Source organism: Candoia aspera, chromosome 3 (assembly GCF_035149785.1).
Source record: "Candoia aspera isolate rCanAsp1 chromosome 3, rCanAsp1.hap2, whole genome shotgun sequence".
NCBI classification, from domain to species: Eukaryota; Metazoa; Chordata; class Lepidosauria; order Squamata; family Boidae; genus Candoia; species Candoia aspera.
The window spans coordinates 82,118,595-82,138,890 of NC_086155.1; the positions used below are offsets into that span (position 1 = coordinate 82,118,595).

The 20,296-nt window shown below is 37.9% G+C and overlaps 1 protein-coding gene across 1 annotated transcript in view; it reads left to right on the forward strand.

Moving 5' to 3' along the window:
* The window catches only part of PKN2 (protein kinase N2), a 66,769-nt gene that overhangs the window by 35,940 nt on the left and 10,533 nt on the right, over positions 1-20,296 (forward strand). Inside the window, exons 5-16 of the mRNA XM_063298222.1 lie at positions 1,943-2,088; positions 2,178-2,391; positions 4,201-4,338; positions 6,664-6,773; positions 8,687-8,830; positions 8,925-9,000; positions 9,248-9,422; positions 9,600-9,726; positions 10,995-11,122; positions 11,299-11,374; positions 11,586-11,677; positions 16,292-16,468. Of these exons, the coding sequence (XP_063154292.1) occupies positions 1,943-2,088; positions 2,178-2,391; positions 4,201-4,338; positions 6,664-6,773; positions 8,687-8,830; positions 8,925-9,000; positions 9,248-9,422; positions 9,600-9,726; positions 10,995-11,122; positions 11,299-11,374; positions 11,586-11,677; positions 16,292-16,468 (1,603 nt within the window). The remainder of the gene's footprint in view (positions 1-1,942; positions 2,089-2,177; positions 2,392-4,200; positions 4,339-6,663; positions 6,774-8,686; positions 8,831-8,924; positions 9,001-9,247; positions 9,423-9,599; positions 9,727-10,994; positions 11,123-11,298; positions 11,375-11,585; positions 11,678-16,291; positions 16,469-20,296) is intronic.

The window sequence follows — 20,296 nt, forward strand, 5'->3', positions numbered from 1 at the left end:
TCTCCTCATTCTGGATAAAGTTTTGATTTATACGGAATAGATTATTACAAGGGAAAAAACCGCTTATGACTGTAAGCCTTCCATCTATTACTTGTTAAGAATGTAAATGTTCTTATTTATTATTTTTGTTATTTACTGAACAAAGTTATATAGCCACCCATCTACCAGAAGAAACTGGGCAACAATCAGAATAAAACCACAGTACAGTAAAAACAAAAAAGCCATTTAAAACAATAAACAATACTGAGGACCCAATGAAACTTGCATTCATTGACCAGCCATCCCATGCCAGCTTCTTTAGCATCCTGGAAAAAATAGGTCTGGAAGCCAACAGGGTCAGGCCGTATTTCTGGAGGGTGGCTGTTCTATAAGGCAGGTGCCATGAGAGACAAGACACACTTCCAAGGCCCCGCAGGTGATATTGTTTCACCACGTGGAACATGCCCATCCTGCCAGATCTAGTAGGACAGGCAGAAACCATTGGGGATAGGCTGTCCCACAAGTAACCCATCCACATGCCAAATGGGAGTTTAAAGGTGACCTTGAATACATGCCCAGTACATTTGGATGTAATGCTAAAATGACAGCAATCAGTAGGCTTGGATGAGAGTGCTATTGGCTTGCTACTGTTTCTTGGAGATGAGTTAATGCTGCGGGTAAGCCTATTTAAACTAGACTAGGAAAGATGAACTAATAACACTGATAAAGTCTTTCTGAACACTCTGAGGCCTTTTTGTAAATCACATGTCAAAGCTGATCCCCATCTGTTGCAGCCAGCAGGTGTACTGCATAACCAATTGAATCAGGACACAGTGTGAAATACTGAAAAAGTGACAGCCTTGTATATTGTTATTACTCAATATACTGGCATAAGTAAAGGGTTGAGAATAGAAACTAAGAAGGAACAAAGATGGAGGTATTGGTAAGGAAAGGGAATTGAAAGGTCAGTAGACTAGGCATAAACAATTGCTAGGAGATGGAAATAGAAAAAGTGGAAAGGTATTGTCAAAAAGCCAGTTTGTCCAGCCTAGAAACTGGGAGGCTGTGAGTTTTAGTCCTGCCTTAGGCACAAAAGCAGCTGGGTAACCTTGGGCCAGTCACTTTCTCTCAGCCTAGGAAGAAGGCAGTGGCAAACCACTTCTGAAAATCTTGCCAAGAAAACTGCAGGGACTTGTCTAGGCAGTTGCCAGGAATCAGTACTGGCTCAAAAGGTGCACACACACAAAATGATATTGTCATGTGGTCATATAGTCATTCCACAGTGTGCAGGTGAAGAGGTCTCTGCTGTTCAAATATGTGTGTGTATGTGTGTGTATGCATGTGAAACCCCTGATGCACTTTGTAAAGTTTAGAAAATAAATGCAGTGCCTGTCTGCCCCCACCAAAATGGATTTTTAAAGTTGTTTCAGTTGGTATTTGCCCTGCCATGAATCTGCTGGCAGTAAAATACCCATATTCGAAAATTCATGGTGGATTTTTGTTAATCCATTGGTGAGTGTCACATTAAAATCTATGGAGCTTAGAGAACTATCCCTTGAGCACTTAACTCGCTCTACCCATCCATCTGATTTATATGGCTGGTTAGTAATTTACATTAGACCTGTACAGCAGCAGCCATGAGATTGGGTTCAAAACAGACAAGATGTGGAGTCACAACACAAGCTCTGCTTCTTTTGTATGCACATGCAACATTGACACACGTACAAAAGAGGCCAGACTTGCCTGCTTTGATGCCTTCTCTGCCCATGGAGGCCATTGGAAATGTAATACATCTGTAGTCTATTTAATGTTTTCTCATTCTTGTGCTCACCAGTTTACTATTTCAGAACATTAAAAAAGAAAAATACCAAAAATACTTCAATGTACTGGTTAGTGTAATATATGATACTAGTAGTTCAGTGTGCTAGTTAGTACTAATTTTTGTTTATTTTTGTGTGTGTAGCAAAGCCTGTGATAAGCCCACTTGAGCTTCGAATGGAAGAATTGCGACATCATTTTAGGATAGAATATGCAGTAGCAGAAGGGGCCAAAAATGTTATGAAGTTGTTCGGCTCTGGAAAAGTTACTGATAGAAAAGCGCTTTCAGAGGTAATTTTCATGTAAGGAGTGAAATTTGAATGTAAGCAAGTTAAGAGTTTTTCCTAATTAATTCTTGTTTCTCTGTTTAACTGAATAAGGCTCAAGCAAGATTTAATGAATCAAGCCAGAAGCTGGATCTCTTGAAGTATTCATTAGAACAAAGACTGAATGAACTCCCTAAAAATCACCCCAAAAGCGTTATTATTATAGAAGAACTTTCACTTGTTTCCTCGCCAACACTAAGTCCACGTCAAAGTATGATATCTACACAAAATCAGTATAGTACTCTGTCCAAACCAGCAGCTTTAACAGGTTTGTTGTGGCAGTAATAGCTACATATTTTGTGTGCTTTGGTTTCTAATTCGAAAATATTTTTTGCGTTAAAAGAAACAGTGCAGTTTTTTACATTCAGGATATCTTTAAAATCTAAAGGACATAACAATAACAGTAAAATAAGTATTATTTCTTGGAAAATGGGCAGTCACTATTTTTGGCCAAGTTCTTGTTTGCATTAATTGCATCATAGCAATTAATCACTTGACTAAATCCAGACTTTTAAAAATTGGGTCATGTGTAAATTGCTTATGAAGATTGATCGGTGAACTGTTTTTAAGAGGAAATTTTTATTTTAACACAGTGACCTTAACATATTTTCATTATGGGATCTAGTCAGTGAATCAATATTAGTAGCCTATTATCAAAGAATCTGATCTGTTAAAGGATTATATTGTATAACTTGCTAGAATCTGCAAATCTAGTTATTGCCTACAGGATTCTAATCCAAAATGTTGAAATCATTGATTTAATGCATCTAATTTCTAAAATGCTTTAGAAGTCTTTGTATCATTATTCCTTATATTACAAAGGATTGCAGTGAAATCTGGACATAACCCCATGCCACTCAGTTGTGATGAAAATTTAAGTTTTCCCTAAAACATTAAAACTTAATAATATGAGGAGAATTTTAAATGGCAGCAGCGCATAACAGTGTATCTCTCATTTACTTGTGCTAATGTGTTTTCTAGATTAAAGTAATTAAATATAAAAAATTAAGAGTAGGCATTACACAAGAAAAACTGTCTGCATGGGGGTTATGAAAGTTGAGACTATGTAGTCCAACAGTTCCCCTTGACAGTCTGTGCATGCTTCTGTAATTGCAGCATTTCATAAAGGAAATAAATTCCAAGATATCTTGTATGCTTAATGAAGATCTTAAATATATCCCTGCAGACTTTATTTGCTAACTTGAAGCAGGTGTTGAATAAAAACTCTGATCCTAATATGTTGTTTACTAAATTATTTAATAAACAACCAAATTAGAAGCAGTAGCACAGCTGTTAGTTTGTATTTCCCAAAATGACTTTAGTTTTTAAACTGAAGTTGCAGCAGAATTAGTTGATTCTCTGAATGTGCTTGCATTGTTTCTGTGTGTGCAAACACACAAGAGTATATTGACCAGCCTAGGTTAAATATATGGAATCCTATTTTACCATTACTGTCCATTATTATAGAAATGCTAGACCAAGATTATGTAAAGTTGGAATATAAATTGATTTCCTTTCTTCATATTTTATCTATATTAAAAAGTAATATCTAAGAGAAACCAAAATATATTTTAAAATATATATGGATGTAAATTCTATTAACATAGAGCAGGTACCATGTCTCAACAGGGTTTTCTGCTGCCTGCATGGATTGGCTTTTTTTTAATAGTACATGAGGCAGATTGATAGACATTGGACTGGACCCACGTATACATTATGTCAAAACCATGATTTAAAAATGCTTATTAACATTCTATAACTAGCTGTGTTCACACAAGCTTAGCCAGAACAGTCATAAAGTTTAGTGTCATGTAAGCCCACTATGAGTGCACATTAAAATCACTGGAACCTCTAGTCATCACTAGCTAAATCCAGTTGATTTTAGTAGGTTTATTCTAATTCTGGATTCAACCCACATTCTTCCAGTTAGAACTTATATATTTAAGCGCTTATATACTGCCTCCTTAATATGGAGTTTATGTAGTATAAAGGTTCTTGCCGGACACAAAATGCTTGTACCTGCTTAAGCTGGTGTTTTACTAATTATATGAATTAAGACAATCTGATCTCATTTTAGGTACCTTGGAAGTTAGGCTCATGGGTTGCCAAGATATCCTGGAGAATGTCCCTGGTAGATCAAAAGCAACATCCTTTACTCTACCTGGATGGAGTCCAAGTGAAGCCAGATCATCTTTCATGAGCCGAACAAGCAAATGTAAAAGTGGGAGTAGCCGAAACCTTCTAAAAACAGATGATTTGTCCAGTTCAGTACTTTTTTAATGTTTTTTTTTAATCTTCAGAAACACTTTTATGAAATCTCTTAGAAAAAGTAAATATATTAAAAATTAACTCAATTTAATCAGATTAGATTTTATTATGATTGTGTTCTAAGGCTGCTCAGTGCTTTGGATTTGAAGGTAAAAAGGCACTTAGGCACACACGTTGCATAAACGTTACAGCTGTCTGCAAGTCATTAAAGCAGCCATGCCTTTTTCTGGATTCATGTGGCTGCTACACACCTGCTGAATGATCCTGAGGAAAGAAATATTTGGTTTAGGGAGTCACAGGTGATATATTTGTGTCTCCGTGCACTCCAAAGCACTTGATTATTATTATAGTTAAAATTGTATGCTGCTAAATGTTAGATTCTTAGTAGATCACAACACCATGAATCTCAGTAAAATATCTATTGCATTCATTGGAGGGTAACTATCCTTCCTCAGTCTTAGGTTTTCCTTTTAGAGAAGAGGTTTTCCTTTTAGAGAAGACTTTTTCCTTCTCAGCTCCATCTTGGACTGAAAAAAATCTTCCATTAAAAAAAAAAAAAAGGAAAATACAATGGCAGAAACAATTTGTCTATCTTGCTTAGGAGAATTTTCCCACCTTTTCTGTTCTTCTGCCGTTACAAACTGGACCAGGAAGTATTATGACCATGACAGTAGGCCCTCCAGATCACCTCACAATCATGCCAGGGTTTACAGAATCTGGTATATGACTGTCTGCATAAGACACCACAGATAACATGGCACAAGCCCGTGGAAGCCATGGACTCTGTGACTTTCCCAGACCTGGCCCCAAGGCATTGAAGTCACCCAACACCAAAAAGCATACCATGGGGTCTCTGACACCAGCCCAGAGACCAGATCAAGGAGCCCAGAGAGGAAACCAGTTGGATAACAGGGTAGCCAATTCACCAGGAGTGTACCCAACTAGTTCCCACAGCACCATTTTAACACCCAAATGCTTGCATTCTACTCCTTTTTGTTTTCATAGCCAAAGCACTGCCCTAGTACATTGGTGTAGGTCGATGTCTTTTTTTCTATAGACCCATGAGATGTATTATATAACCCAAAAGGTACTATTTCAAGAATCAGCAACAGTAATAAGAATCTTCATTAAAAAAAAAAAACACCAAGGGTGAGTGAAGAATAACTCCTAACACTTGTTGCAGTTGGCCATGCTAGCTGGAGTTATAGTTCAGTGCAGTAATGTGCAAAATATTCCAGAGAATACAGAACATTTAGCTATTCCTCTGAATTGTGCCTGTCTGGCTGTTCAGGGAGTGATCTGGTGGTTTTGTGGAAGTAACCTTTCTGGAAGAGAAAATAGTTCATAATATTTTAGATGTAATCTGTAATCTCTATCCAAATTTTGGACCACATCTAGTATAACATAGAACCACCATGAAGTCTGGGAAAAAGCAATGTTGTAGTTTTCTCAGAATGTTTTGTTCACAAAATGGAATGTTTTGTACATCCTTAATTTGGTGATGTTGAAGAGCCAAAGGTTACCTTTTCTGGGAGTTGGGAGCCTGTGTTTGGGATATTGCAACTAATAAAGCATAGGCTACCTCAGATATATTTGGAATAGCTCAGCTAAAATTAGATTTTAAAATGTAATGAATGAGAAAATGAATTATATTTCCCTGTTGATTCAAAATATGTATTTATTGAACCCTCCATGATTGATGAAATTAATAGCATACGTTCCAAGTGATTTTCTTACAACTCCCTCACTGCTGGCTTCTTTTTCCACTTCGTAATTTTAGTATTGCAAGAGAGGACTAATAATATGGTCTGATACTTATGCCCTGGTTTAGAGCATTGCTTTCCAAGAGTCCCAGCACTTGCAGTGTTGATGTAAAAATTCTAGGGTATAAATGTAGGGTAGGCAGCCAGCATTCTATCACTTTCTCCAGGAAAGGTTGAGAGAAAGAGGAGGAGAGTTGTGGTTTCTTCTACTGAAGGGAAGAAAAAAAAAACATTGCCGAAGTTTGGAAAGCATTCGAGCTTTGCACACAATTACTCTGGACATTCATAGTGAGATTTTTCCTCTGGCATTATTAATTGTTGTATGTTAATCTAAACAAAGATTGTGATTACTCTTCATATTAAGTGTGATTCTAGAATTTTGTATTTTACATATATTGGACATATTTTAACTGACGTCAAATGATCACTCTTTGTCAGGGCTGCTTCTATTATTGTTTTTGGAAAATCATCTTAACGTTCTATGCTGAATTTACATAATTTGTTTACAGATGAAATCTGTGCAGTTTTGAAGTTGGATAATACTGTTGTTGATCAAACTAGCTGGAAGCCTATTTCCAATCAGTCCTGGGACCAGAAATTTACACTGGAACTAGACAGAGTAAGGACCTCTTTAATATGTTAGCCATGATTGCCAGTTGAGTGATTTGCTTCTTATGCCTAGAGAGGAATTCTTACTTGGATCATAGCTTCCCTTTGCTGAATGGAATAGAGCATTCTGGCCTCCCCTCTGCTCTGAAACGTGGAGCTGCATCAGAAAAATGAAAATTTGAGGCGGTACTTATATGAGCAGAAGTGCATTCTAGTCACACATCTTTCAGATTCTACCTCACTGTATTCATAGCATTTGCAACAGAAACACTAATTAGAGCTTAACTTCTTGTGATACTAGGTAAAGTCATGTAGTAAAACATGTAGAGGGTTTGAGGGACCTTTTCATTAAAACACTGTTAACTGTTGAAAAATTAAGCATGTGAACAATTCATTCTCAGAGTGAAGTAGAAGTGTTATAAAATATAGACCATGGGCTTGGCAGAATTTCACAAGAAATGTTAGCGATGCGTTTGTGCTGATTTAAAAAAAAACCTATGCTTTTGTACATGGTGATTTTTTTTAAAAAACTCATTTTTTTTAATGAAGTAATGAACTAGACTTCCTGAAACTGAGACAAAAAGATCAAGTTCTTTGAGTTTGAAAATGATTTTTAGTATCTAGTCAAAGACTCCTAAAATAAACAACCGCTTGTCCCGCCAATTTGCTGCTTTCATAGTCTGCCAGCCAGTCTGTGTAAGACAGTGAAATGCAACTGACATTTGGCATGTTTACAGACATTCTTCTCGGTGTGATTTTTAGCTTTGCTCGTATATACTTAAACCTATTCCAAATGCATGTATGAGGTATCAGTTCATGGCAAGACAAACGAGTTTTTTTTTTTTTTTTTTAAATAGAAATAACATTGAACTGGGTGTTAAAATCCCGTTTAAGTTTTGGTTTTCTCTAGTGGCATACCTTACATGGAAGAGATCTGAGTGTAGCAGCTACATGTATGTTGAGCTTGTAAATAAGTCTTCACCAGACTGAGAAATAGTGTGAACTAGGCAGTATATAGAGATGCCCGGGGCCCATTGAGGTAATGGGAAACGGCTCTACATGCTACATAATGGGATACAGTATTTGTGATGGGAAGGGTTTGTAAGGTAGGAGAATTGGAGAGGCAGTAAACTGAAATGAAAGTACCATCTATGTTTTCATCTTGTTTTGGTATGCCTGCATACATATTGTTGGCCTTCACTGTAAGATAAACTGTTGCTTTTGGAGCTGATACAAGGTAGTTTGCCTCTGTCCAGCATTAGGACTGCAGATCATAAATTGTTCCATTCTAGCCTACCAAGTGCCATACCAGCTTTTACAGGATAAAGCTTTTCGTGTTTGTTATGCCTGTAGCATTGCAGGCAGTGTTTTAAAGCAATATTTTCCCTTGTAAATCGTATACATTTATGACTTAACTTTCATAAAAATGGATTAAAATGGTTAAATTTATTTTGGGTGATTTTATGCAGTGACTTTAGTTAGCCAAGGAATTTGTTTTTTTCAAAATTTTAGAATTTTTTTCTAGAGTCTTAAACATTTTGGGAATTGCATGAATAGTATCTTTTACATCTTAATTATGACTGATTCAATACATAGAGAAAAAAAGATTCCTCTTTAGTCTCTGATGATTCACCTTAAAATCTGTGACAGTGTTCGAATGATTTTTTATCATATTGTTGGCCATTCATTTTATAGATATAATTTCTGAGCCAGTTTATACAGTACTGCAGTAGCTTGGAAGCTGCAGGTAATACATGAATTGATTAAATCATGTGGGCAGAACAGAATGGTGGTTTCTTCCATTACTAAAGTCATCAGTTCCCAAGGTAGGGTGATTCTGGTGTAAAAATATTTCCAGCTAGGTCTGCTTAAATATAGTAAATATAAAAACTTAGCTTTTGCTTGTTTCTTATTTTTCTTCAGTCACGTGAGTTAGAAATTTCTGTTTATTGGCGTGATTGGAGATCTCTGTGTGCAGTGAAATTTCTGAGGTTAGAAGACTTCTTGGATAATCAGCGACATGGAATGTGTCTCTATCTTGAACCTCAGGGTACTCTATTTGCAGAGGTAAGGGCAAATATTTTTAGTAAACACTTAAGTCTTGTGAACTGTTTCCAAAAACTATTACTCTGTATCGTAATACCTATTGTCTGAATTGCAGGTTACATTTTTTAATCCTGTTATTGAAAGAAGACCAAAACTTCAGAGACAAAAGAAAATTTTCTCCAAGCAACAAGGTGAGAGGGTTTTATGACTTTAACACTGGGTCATAAAATAAATCAAAACTGATGCTTAATGTCAACATTTCATGTAAAAATATTTGTTCAGAATTTGTCACTAAGGCTTTAATAAAAAGAAAATATGATATATGGCATGTACAGCTTATCCATCACAAATAATAAACTAATGAATATATGAATTCTCATTTAGTTATAGCTTTTGGTGATAAAGAAATTACTTGTGCTTTGTTTTCTTTATCCACAGGCAAAACATTTCTCAGAGCTCCTCAAATGAATATTAATATTGCCACTTGGGGAAGGCTGGTGAGAAGAGCTATTCCTACAGTGAATCACACTGGTACCTTCAGCCCTCAGGCTTCTGTGCCTGCTACAGTGTCAGCAGTTGATGCTCACATTTCTGGATTAGGCTCACCAACTAGGTAAATGAATGGCTAAAATGTAGGGACAAATTTTACACATTAAAATTACTATAAAATATTTGCAGTGTAAAAAGAATCAGATGCTTATCACTGGAATTTTAAAAAAGATACTGTGAATTATTGTCTAGTATTCCACTCATATATTCACCAGGCTTACGGTGATTTTTTTTTTCCAAGTGATTCCCCTGTAGGTAAATTGGTGTTTGAACTTGAACCTGAATCCACGTGTACTCCACGTGCATCTTCTCTTGGAGAAATCAGTGAACCTTCACCTGAACCAAAGTCTCCGCCTACACCTACTCAGGCAAGGCTCCTAATTTAGAATTTTGTTGTAATTTTGGTGTTTGATTGTTGTGAGCCACCCAGAGTCATTGAGAGTTTATAAGTTTAATAAATTATTACTGTTGTTGTTTTAAAAATGTATAATTTATCATGACATTTTTTTTTAAAAAAAAATGCTGCCTTAACATAGAATACGATGGATGGATGTTCTGTCTGTGATGACCTTGATCAATGAGCTTAGGGGTCAGAGCCTTGGATTAAGACTGGTGAGATCCATGCTCAGGACCCCAGTTGTCCATGGAGCTCATATTCTTTGTATTTTGCACAAAAGCTGATCACTTTTTCTCAGCCAAGCCTACTTCACGGGTTTGGTATAGAGAGAATGAAATTAGCAGAGGTCCCCGTGTAAGCCATATTGTGCTCTCAAAGAAAAAGGAAGGATATAAATAAATTAAGCAAATAAGTTAGTTCATTGGTTTAGGTATTTTAAAAATCTAGTAATGAAGCAGTTGTTTCCTTTGAACAACTGCTTAACTAACTGCTTTTGCACTGTGCTTCCTTCCCACATAATTTAGCTGGTTGCTTAATTAAATTTGCACTGTACCTGTGTGTGTGTGTTTAGGGGGGTGTGTATGTGTGTATTTCCTTCATAATGAAGCCACCTTAAAAATCTAATCAGAGAAAAAAGATACCAGCCATATATTTGGGTAATATATGCTTGGAAGAATTTTCCAGAATTTGGGGGACAACTGAGAATGCTCAGATGCATATTTTTATGGTGGTGCACATATGGAAAGAGACAGCCCATAAGAGTTCGTATAACATTTTAAAAAGTGGCCTTCATGAGGCTTATAAATAACAACATGCCCAATCATTGTAGTAAAGTTCTTTCAAGATATGACCATAAAGAGAAGCTTTCACAACAGGGAAATACTTTACAATTTTTATTCCTTTTATACGTGTAAATAAGAGGTAGAAGTAGATGCATGTGTGCTTGAGGAGTAATGGGCTTTCTGAATTGCCTTAAACTTTTTCTATTTCAGGTTCTTTCTTATTAACTAAGTTTTACAGAAGTGTGGAAAATGTAGCAAAAAGTGTTTTTATAGATGATCTTTATAGATGATCTTTCAAATTATGGCTCTCCTTTTGAGGTATAAGTCTCTGTTTCCATAAGTCTAAACTAATACCACTCTGGTACTACTGTTCTAAATTAAGCTTGCTTCTCAGATTTCTGGCATATTTTACATCTTCTTTGTTTCTTTCATTTGTTTGTTCTACACATTTTCACAGGATACAGAAACATTCGATTTTGAGAATGACAAAAATAATTTTGTTCCAAAATTTCAGCCGGATATTATTTGTGAGACTCAGATTTCAAATGCTGATATTGAGTATATACAAGTACCTGAAGATAGAAGGTAAGCCATCAGTTTTAATTTTATATGGCTGTAGTTTCATACTGAGTAAGGCTATGCAAAGAATTCAGGTTGCTTTGGAAATGCATTGATAGGAGCCTTCCAGAGAATGAGGCTGCTTTGCTTCAGTATTTCAAGGAGGTTTGAAGTCTCATATTTTTTAAATTTGTGTATTTCAGAATACAACAGAGATTTCAGTTTAGTTTACAAGACTTCCGATGTTGTGCTGTTCTGGGTAGAGGACATTTTGGAAAGGTACCTGTGATGGCTAAAATTACAATTTTGTGTCTTTCAACATATTCTGTTCCTTTGGCCTACTTACTTCTGTATCTGCATGGTTGCATTTGAGGCCCACTTACTTTACTATGTTTAGAGAATCTGCTTGTTGATCTGTGTTTTAAATTTAAAAGAAATATTAAAACAAGACTTTTTAAACATTAAAAACACACTGTTTTTTATATTTCAGGTCCTATTGGCTGAGTATAAAAATACAAATGAAATGTTTGCTATTAAAGCCTTAAAAAAAGGAGACATTGTTGCTCGAGATGAAGTAGACAGGTTAGTATGAAGGACAGATATAATTCAGTCTGAACAGTCTTTATTGATCTAAGTTGTTTTAAGTTGTTCAGAAACAGTATGGAATTGAGGTGAGCAGTGAAACGGTGAGATTTGTGAATGATGCAGATAATTTAGGTATTTAAACAAGAAATTAAAGCAAACAGTTCCAAAGGGATTTTTCTGAATTTGTGGGAATGGGCATCGAAACTAATAAATAACGTTCAATGTATAAAGTGGCATATAGTGAGAAGGAAAAAAACCTAACTTCAGAGTCAGTCCTGTCGAGTTGAATATTTCAGTTATAAATATTGATCCAGTTTGTGGCTATTATGAAAAAAGGCATCCTGAGGTTCATTAGAAAGGAATAAGTAACTTCTTATTCCTTCTGTCAATATTGTAGTCAGTTTATGCAAATCTAGGGATAAAGCACATTTGGAATACTATTTACAGTTTTAGTCATTGCACATCAGAAAAAATTGTAGAATGGAAGAAATTGTAGAAAAGGATAACAAAAGGAATTGAAGAGCTAGAATAACTCACTGCAGTGTTTAGGTTTCATTAGCTTAGAAAAAATGGAGTAGATAAAGGTACAATTGAGTTAAGTGGAAACTAATGTGCTGTGGGGGGAGAGAAGTTATTTTTCCGTTTCTCATAATACTAAAATCAAGCTGAATGGTCAGATAAGAGGAAACACTACAGTTAATGTAGGATTTGTTGTTAGAAGTTGCTGATAATCACCAATCTGGACAGCTTTGAAAGCAGAGGAATTCATGGTAGAGAAGATTAATGGCTGCTAATGATGACAACTATGTATTATATCCAGTATTAGAATCAGTGGGGATCTGCATTCTGGCTTCCCATGAATGAAAAAGCATGCTGGAGCATGCTACTCAATTGCCCTCCATTGGTTCCTTTACTAGCAGGAGTGGCTAAACAAACATGTTGGATGACTTTATGAAACAAATGAAACAAGCACCAAACTTTGGTATTATTTGTACACCCAGGCTCCCTTTATGTTATCAGGAGGATCACATGAAGCTCTGACAACACTTTGCCAACATACACAAAAGTTCAGAAAATCTAAAAAGGGGGAAACACTTTTTCATAGAATTATAGTGTAGGTCTTTTTATATCTTGGTATAAACTGATGTGAACTTGAACCTATCATTTTTAAACATACATACTTGAAAATATGTCTAACAGAACTTAATTACAAATAACTGTAGGGTGAGAGTGTAGAGTAAACTAAGTATGCATCAACAGGAAATGGCACCCATCTCTTACTGGGTTAATAGCTGTTTACCTCTTTTTCTCAGTATATATAGTATACTGTTTGTATACTATATAGTATATATAGCATACTGTTTGTATAAACTCACTCTGCATAACAAACATGCTCTTCCAACAACCTAAGAGACGGCTTTATACATGGACTTCACCAGATGGACAACACTGAAATCAGATTGACTACATCCTTTGCAGCCAAAGGTGGCAGACATCTATACAGTTGGTAAAAACAAGACCTGAAGCTAACTGTAGTTCAGATCACGAACTTCTTCTTGCACAATTTAGGATCAGACTAAAGAGATTAGGGAAGACCCACAGATCAGCTAGATATGAGCTCAGGAATATTCCTAATGAATATGCGGTAGAGGTGAAGAATAGATTTAAGGGACTGGACTTAGTAGATAGGGTCCCGGAAGAACTATGGACAGGAGTTTGCAACGTTGTTCAGGAGGCAGCAACAAAATACATCCCAAAGAAAAAGAAAACCAATAAGGCAAAATGGCTGTCTGCTGAGACACTAGAAGCCCAAGAAAGAAGGAAAGCAAAAGGCAACAGCGATAGGGGGAGCTATGCCCAATTAAATGCAAAATTCCAGAGGTTAACCAGAAGAGATAAGGAATTATTTTTAAACAAGCAATGCGCGGAAGTGGAAGAAGACAATAAAATAGGAAGGACAAGAGACCTATTCCAGAAAATTAGGAACATCAGTGTCATGAGTAAGGATGGCAAGCAGGGGGCTCCCATCCAGACTGTCAAGCGCATGCGTAGCACTGATGAATTGTTCAGCCATTCAAAGAGGCACAGATCAGGACCGCCTTAACCCTTGGGGGTTATATGTCTGGGTTTTTCCCACGCTTCTTCAGTTTGTTAGGATTCCTGTTAAGTACTAGCAATAAATATTAGAGACCAGTTCATTGTCTCAGTGTGTTTCCTGGTTGTTAGGACAATCAGAGGTAAATTCCAGGCAAAAATGGGTATGATCAAAAACAAAGATGGCAAGGACCTAACAGAAGAAGAGATCAAGAAAAGGTGGCAAGAATATACGGAAGACCTGTATAGGAAGGATAACAATATCGGGGATAGCTTTGATGGTGTGGTCAGTGAGCTAGAGCCAGACATCCTGAAGAGTGAGGTTGAATGGGCCTTAAGAAGCATTGCTAATAACAAGGCAACAGGAGATGATGGTACCCCAGCTGAACTGTTTAAAATCTTGCAAGATGATGCTGTCAAGGTGATGCATGCCATATGCCAGCAAATTTGGAAAACACAAGAATGGCCATCAGATTGGAAAAAATCAACTTATATCCGCATACCAAAAAAGGGAAACACTATAAAGAATGTTCAGACTATCGAACAGTGGCAGTCATTTCACATGCCAGTAAGGTAATGCTCAAGATCCTGCAAGGTAGAATCCAACAGTTCATGGAGTGAGAATTGCCAGATGTACAAGCTGGGTTTAGAAAAAGCAGAGGAACTAGGGACCAGATTGCCAATATCGGCTGGATAATGGAAAAAGCCAGGGAGTTTCAGAAAAACATCTATTTCTGTTTTATTGACTATTCTAAAGCCTTTGACTGTGTGGACCATAACAAATTGTGGCAAGTTCTTAGTGGTGCAGGGATACCAGGTCATCTTGTCTGCCTCCTGAGGAATCTGTATAATAACCAAGTAGCAACAGTAAGAACAGACCACAGAACAACGGACTGGTTTAAGATTGGGAAAGGAGTGCAGCAGGGTTGCATACTCTCACCCTACCTATTCAACTTGTACGCAGAACACATCATGTGACGTGCTCAGCTGGATGAATCCAAGGCTGGGGTTAAAATTGCTGGAAACATTAACTATCTCAGATATGCAGGTGACACCACTTTGATGGCTGAAAGCGAGGAGGAACTGAGAAGCCTCATGACGAAGGTGAAAGAAGAAAGTGCAAAAGCTGGCTTGCAGCTAAACCTCAAAAAAACCCCAAGATTATGGCAACCAGCTTGATTGATAACTGGCAAATAGAGGGAGAAAACGTAGAGGCAGTGACAGACTTCTAGGCTCAAAGATCACTGCAGACGCTGAGTGCAGACAGGAAATCAGAAGACGTTTAATTCTTGGGAGGAGAGCCATGACAAATCTCAATAAAATAGTTAAGAGCAGAGACATCACACTGACAACAAAGCTCTGCATAGTTAAAGCAATGTAATTCCCTGTAGTAACATATAGCTGCAAGAGCTGGACCATAAGGAAGGCTAAGTGAGGGAAGATAGATGCTTTTGAACTGTGGTGTTGGAGGAAAATTCTGAGAGTGCCTTGGACTGCAAGAAGATCAAACCAGTCCATCCTCCAGGAAATAAATCCAGACTGCTCACTTGAGGGAATGATATTAAAGGCAAAACTGAAGTACTTTGGCCACATAATGAGAAGACAGGACACCCTGGAGGAGATGCTGATGCTAGGGAAAGTGGAAGGCAAAAGGAAGAGGGGCCAACCAAGGGCAAGATGGATGGATGATATTCTAGAGTTGATTGATTCGACCTTGGGGGAGCTGGGGGTGGTGACAACCAACAGGAAGCTCTGGCGTGGGCTGGTCCATGAAGTCACGAGGAGTCGGAAGCGACTGAACGAATAAACAACGTATAGTATACATGAGTGTATATTCTTCTCTTCCAGGAACACAGCATAATTTAATATTTGCTTCATATCAATGTGGAAATTCTACCGGTCTTAGTGCTGTTTTTTATGGATTATTTTGATATATGTATATGTGTATGTTTTTTATTTATTTATTTATTTTCTATCCCGCCTTTATTATATTTTTATAAATAACTCAAGGTGGTAAACATACCTAGGACTCCTTCCTCCTTTTTTCCCCACAGCAACAACCCTGTGAGGTGTGTTGGGCTGAGAGAGAGTGACTGGCCCAAGGTCACCCAGCCAGCTTTCATGCCTAAGGCGGGACTAGAACTCACAGCCTCCTGGTTTCTAGCCCATTTGCCACAATATAATCTAATTTTTCATTCAGTAGTCCCATTCTAAGCTTCTGCACTTTTCTGACTTGAGGAACTTTTCACATAGGAGTTAAAGCTTTCTGATTTAACTGGGGACAGGCACCTAAAAGACATTAGTCACATATAATTGTTATACAATAAGTCTCTGAGTAGCTGTTTTTGGAAAGCATGGTATAATCTTGTCATTTGTTTCAGTCATGTATTTTTGAACTTTTATATAAACGCACATGAAATTTTCTTCCGGACTTTATTTTCCTTGAACTTCTTTTCCTAATATACTAAAGATAAAATAATATGCATCATGTTTTTTTTTCTTTCTTTCTGCTTTCAGCCTCATGTGTGAAAAGCGAATTTTTGAAACTGTGAACAGTGTAAGACACCCGTTTTTGGTGAACCTCTTCGCTTGTTTCCAAACCAAAGATCATGTGTGCTTTGTAATGGAATACGCTGCTGGTGGGGATCTCATGATGCACATACACACCGATGTTTTTTCTGAACCAAGAGCAGTGTAAGTTTTCAGTCTTCATATGCAGCTCTAATATCCTGTAAACTAATATTGTAAATTAATAGATTTTTGGAACTTGCTGGTGAGGATACTGAGGACTAATGAGGACATGACATTGGCTTCTTGCTTAACTGTGTTTAGATTAGAAATCCCCTCACTCTTTAGAATTTGGTTTAAGACAGTAGCGATTAGCTGTAACTTGATGAAGGCCTCTCATTCTTAACTACAAAGGAAAAAGAAACATCCTTCCATATGAGCAAACCTGCTCTATTAGTATGTTGTGCATGTGTAATGGCATGATGGTTTGCACTGCAAACCAATTGACAGTATGCAAAAAAGTCTTTTAAGATGCTCTGCCTGATCAGATAATGCCAAGTAAACACATGTGAAAGGAATTGGGACTTTGCTCATTAACTTTACTTCCAGGGTCCTGTGTGTAATAGATTATCCTCTACAGTTCCCAGGCTATTTGCACTGTGTAAGGTGATACAAAGGGAGATTCTTTTCCATTAAATGTTTTAGGGCCTACTTTTTTGTTAATTTTAACCTGTGTTGTTTACTTTTGTATTTTGCTTTTTTTTTTTAAAAATTATTAGCCAACTTGACTACTCACTAGATTAGGCAATACTCTCTGGCACTACTTAACTACTCACTAGAATGGGCGTACTATCTGGCAAGGATAACATAATCCTTTGGGGCATAAAGCCTGAACAAAGATGAACTTTTTACTTCCTGGAATATAGTAACTGCTGACAGCTGCCTTTGGGTGGTGACCATTTTCTAGAGCTTAAAAAACAAAACTAATTTTACATGGTCAGGTTAGAGATCAGCAGATTTTAAGCTTGTGGGATCTGCGGGATCCGATCCACCCATTGGAGCAGGTCTAAAAAAACAACACAATTTTCATGACGAGTGAAGTGGAACTTAAGTTCCTTTTCTGCAGTTGAGAGAAGGTATCCTGAAATCTGGATTACTCCTGCTACTTACTCTGATAGGCAGGACTGAAAGTTTTGTAACAATCCCTAGAATGAGAAACAGCACTCCTTGCCATCCATTTAAGGGATTGAAAAACATTTTGCTCTGAATGAAATTCAAGAGAAAAAGAAGGACAGAATAGAAGAGACCATTGAGAAGATGGTTGTTCTCCATGGTAAAATCAATATATCACCAACAGGAAAGTAAAAATACTCTCCATCTACTACAGAGAAGGAACTTGGGCAGCAAGTCCAGTGCTCTATTTTTCTGCAGTGGAATGCTGAAATAAGCACATTTATTCATTCATTCATTCATTCATTCATTCATTCATTCATTCTATCAATTTATATAGCCGCCCATCTCACTTTTACAAAAGACTGGGCAGCTTACAACAAAGTTAAAACAACGATAAATAGCTAAAAAACTATAGTTATTAACAATTAAAACATCAAAAACTATAAAATACTGAGGTAAAACAAAAGTAGGTGAAGGGATGTTAATAATAAGAGAGCCACCACCGTTTTACCATCTTTCTGCAAAAGAAAGCATGGCATGGCACACATGCATCCCACCCACATGAAAACTAACTTCTAGATGATAAGCTTTTTTAAGCAGTATTTTGAGAGTCATGTACTATTAATATTAATATTACTATTACTATTATTATTTATTTAAATGTATTGGCTGCCCAACTCCAGTGGACCCTGGGTGCACACAAAACTAAAGAAGACATAAAAACAGCTTAAAATATTAAATCCACAGGTAGCCCCGACTAAAATGCTCTAATAACAAAAGCCACAAAACAAAACAGGGGCCATTGAACAAATAATAAACATCAACTTCAGGCTGGGACCAAAGACAGGTTTTCAAAACTTTCCGGAACCCCAGGAGAGGGGGCACCATCCTTATCTCTGGGGGGATGCTGTTCCAGAGGGAGGGGGCCACAACAGAGAAGGCCCGCTTCCTAGGTCCCACAACATTTAATGGAAGGGACCTGGAGTGCACCAACTCTCCTGGAATGTACTAGGTGGGCAGAAACGATTGGAGACAGGCGGTCTCTCAGGTATCCAGGCCCTATGCCGTGCAGGGCTTTATAGGTAATAACCAGCACCTTGAATTGCACTTGGAAGCCAACAGGCAACCAATGCAGCTCGTGTAGCAGTAATGACACATGAGCGCACCAAAAGGCACCTGTTACTGGTCACGCTGCTGCAATTTGAACCAGCTATAGCCTCTGGGTGGTCTTCAAGGGCAGCCCCATGTAGAGTGCATTGCGGTAATCCAATCTTGTGGCTAGGGCATGAGTGACTGAAGGGCCTCCCAATCGAGGAAAGGGCGCAACTGGAGGACAAAATGAATCTGTGCAAAGCCCCCCCTGGACACAGTTGCCACTTGCTCTTTGAGCAGTAGCTGCAAGTGCAGAAGAACCCCCAGGTTGCACACCAGTTTTGACTGGCAAGTGCATACTCATCCAAGACCATAGATCCCAGGGGTCCAAACAGCCACAGCCACTCAGTCTTGTTAGGATTGAGCCAAAGTCTGTTTTGCCCCATCCAGACCCAAACAGCCTCCGCTGAGTCAGTACATTGACAGCTTCACCTGTGCCACTTGGAATGGAGATGTAGATTTGGGTATCATCAGAATTGGCAGATAACCTCACCCAGTGGTTCAGTGTAGATGTTGAACAGGAGAGGGGAGAATGCTGAGCCCAGAATGCTGAGCCCAGAATGCTGAGCCACACATGAAGAGCTGCAGATGTGATCTCTCCCCACTCCCGTCAACACTGACTGAAACCGATCACTGAGGAAGGAGGTGACCCACTGGAACACAGTGTCTCCCACTCCTAACCCCCACAGCTGGCCCAGAAGGATACTGTGGTCAACAGTATCAAAAGCCAATGAGAGATCAAGGAGCACTAGGACGGATGTACCACCTCTATCTCAGCTCCGCCAAAGGTCACCAGCAAGCATGACAAATGCTATCTCTGTTCTGTACTCCGGCCTGAAGCCAGACTGAAACAGATCCAGATAATCCCTTTCCTCCAAGATCCTCTGTAGCTGTTGTCCAACCACCTTTTCTATAACCTTCGCCAGAAAGGGAAGATTGGAAACTGGCCAATTATTCTCCAACAGGGAAGAGTCCAGCAATGACCTCTTGAGTAGGGGGTGTACCACTTCCTCCTTCAAGGCTGGTGGCACCACCCCCTCTCTCAAAAAGGCTGATACCACTGCACAAACCCATCATTTGGTCACCTCCCAGGCTCTTTTAATAGCCCAGGAGAGGGAAGGGTCTAACAAAACGTGGCTGAACTAACAGATAAAAGGACTTTATCCACTTCCTCATGCATAAGAGAACTAAACTCAGTCTAGATACATCACAACTCTTTAGGACTTGCCCAGTCGGAACCCAACTCCAAGCAAATCTGAATGACTTTACAATGCGTGCACAATTATTAGGCAAGTTGTATTTTTGAGGATGAATTTCATTATTGAACAACTACAGTGCTCTCGGTCAATCCAAAATGTTAATAAACCACAAACCTGAATATTTAAGAAAGTAAAAGTGAGGTTTTGGAGCATATCTATGTGTGCACAATTATTGGGCAACTATTAGTGTGCAGAATTATTATGCAACTAAATGAAAAACGAAAATTCCCCCATTTCACTCGTTTATTTTCATCTGTTAAAGTGAGAATAATAAACAACTCAGAATTTACAATTAGCATTTCTGACATTTCAAACAAAAAATCAGTGATCAATATAGCCACCCTTCTTTGCAATAACAGTCATAAGCCTTCCATTCATGGAGTCTGTCAGTTTCTTGATCTGTTGACTTTTTGTGCAGCAGCAACCACAG